The sequence below is a fragment of the Antrostomus carolinensis genome, unplaced genomic scaffold, assembly GCF_000700745.2.
Source record: "Antrostomus carolinensis isolate BGI_N321 unplaced genomic scaffold, ASM70074v2 scaffold28266, whole genome shotgun sequence".
NCBI classification, from domain to species: Eukaryota; Metazoa; Chordata; class Aves; order Caprimulgiformes; family Caprimulgidae; genus Antrostomus; species Antrostomus carolinensis.
This window is the reverse complement of record NW_010322965.1, coordinates 1-1,564: the sequence shown is the minus strand read 5'-3', so window position 1 is coordinate 1,564 and position 1,564 is coordinate 1. Positions and strand designations below refer to the sequence as shown.

At 57.9% G+C, this 1,564-nt stretch overlaps 1 protein-coding gene across 1 annotated transcript; it reads left to right on the top strand.

Annotated features, from left to right (window-relative positions):
• The first annotated feature begins 40 nt into the window (after nucleotides 1-40).
• Nucleotides 41-1,558, top strand: TMEM121 (transmembrane protein 121). The gene has a single exon (XM_010170446.1). The coding sequence runs from the start codon at nucleotides 201-203 to the stop codon at nucleotides 1,137-1,139; it is 939 nt and encodes a 312-aa protein (XP_010168748.1). The 5' UTR covers nucleotides 41-200; the 3' UTR covers nucleotides 1,140-1,558.
• Nucleotides 1,559-1,564: the final 6 nt, after the last annotated feature.

The following is a 1,564-nucleotide window of genomic DNA, read 5'->3' as shown; positions in this document are numbered from 1 at the left end:
GGGTAGGGTCTGCAGGGACAGCCCACAGCTCCGCAAGAGTGGGGCTGCCAGCTGAGCTGCTGCTGCTCCAGGGACCTCTTCCTGGGGCTGGGGCACCAGGCAGCCCTCGGTTCCTGGGCTCGCTGCGGATGTCCCCCTGTGTCCCACCGGCAGGACTGCTCCCTTAGTGCCGGCGCAGAGGGAGGGCCGCTCATCTCACCATGGTGCTGCCACCGCCCGACAAGCGCCACGTCTGTCTGACCACCATTGTCATCATGACCAGCATGGCCTTCATGGATGCCTACCTGGTGGAGCAGAACCAGGGGCCCCGCAAGATCGGTGTCTGCATCATCGTGCTGGTGGGGGACATCTGCTTCCTCATTGTGCTGCGCTACGTGGCGGTGTGGGTGGGGGCGGAGGTGAAGACGGCCAAGCGGGGCTACGCCATGATCTTGTGGTTCCTCTACATCTTCGTGCTGGAGATCAAGCTGTATTTCATCTTTCAGAATTACAAAGCGGACAAGAAGAACCTGGAGACAGTGGCCAGGAAAGCCCTGACCCTGCTCCTCTCCATCTGTGTGCCAGGGCTCTACCTGGTGCTGGTGGCCTTGGACAGCATGGAGTACATACGGACCTTTCGGAAGAAAGAGGACTTGCGGGGGCGTCTCTTCTGGGTGGCCCTTGACCTGCTGGATATTTTGGACATCCAGGCCAACCTGTGGGAGCCGCACAGGACCGGCCTGCCCATCTGGGCAGAGGGGCTCATGTTCTTCTACTGCTACATCCTCCTCCTTATCCTGCCTTGCGTGTCCCTCAGTGAGATCAGCATGCAAGGGGAGCACATTGCCCCACAAAAAATGATGCTCTACCCCGTCCTCAGCCTGGTCACTATTAACATTGTCACCATCTTCATCCGGGCCATCAACATGGTTTTATTCCAGGACAGCAGGGTCTCCACCATCTTTATTGGCAAGAACATCATTGCGATTGCCACTAAGGCGTGCACCTTCCTTGAGTACAAGCGGCAGGTGAAGGAGTTCCCCCAGAACGCCATCGCCCTGGAGCTCCAGCAGAACTCCCTCTCCCACAACCAGACTATCCACAGCACACAGGGCATCCCCCATGAGCCTTCACCCACCAGCGAGATCCTTGACACATGAGGGATCACCCCCAGCCGAGCGTTGGTTCAGATAGCCCCGTGCCGAGCAGAGGAGGGATGCTGCTCTCTTGCTGCACGGGGCGAGCACGACAGACAGATCCTGGCTGCGAGGGCTCTTCTAGGCACAAAACACCAACCACGTTTTAATTGAGCTGTGGAGTGTCCCCTAGACGTCTTCATCTCAGGTATAACCCTAGGAGTCCTCCAGACAAACCAAATGGACTTACAAAGGACTTGAACCAGCTAACGTCCCCTCTCCCTCCTGCCACCTTCTCCCCTCCCAAGCAAAGACCACTGAGGCAGCAACATCCCTTTTTACTCCTCCAGCACCTCACCTTTACTCCAAGCCTGGAACGAAGAGTTTGTTACCGGAGACCTTTTTATGGAGCGGGGACAGGGGCATAGGTGTACAGGTTGGGTGGGAGG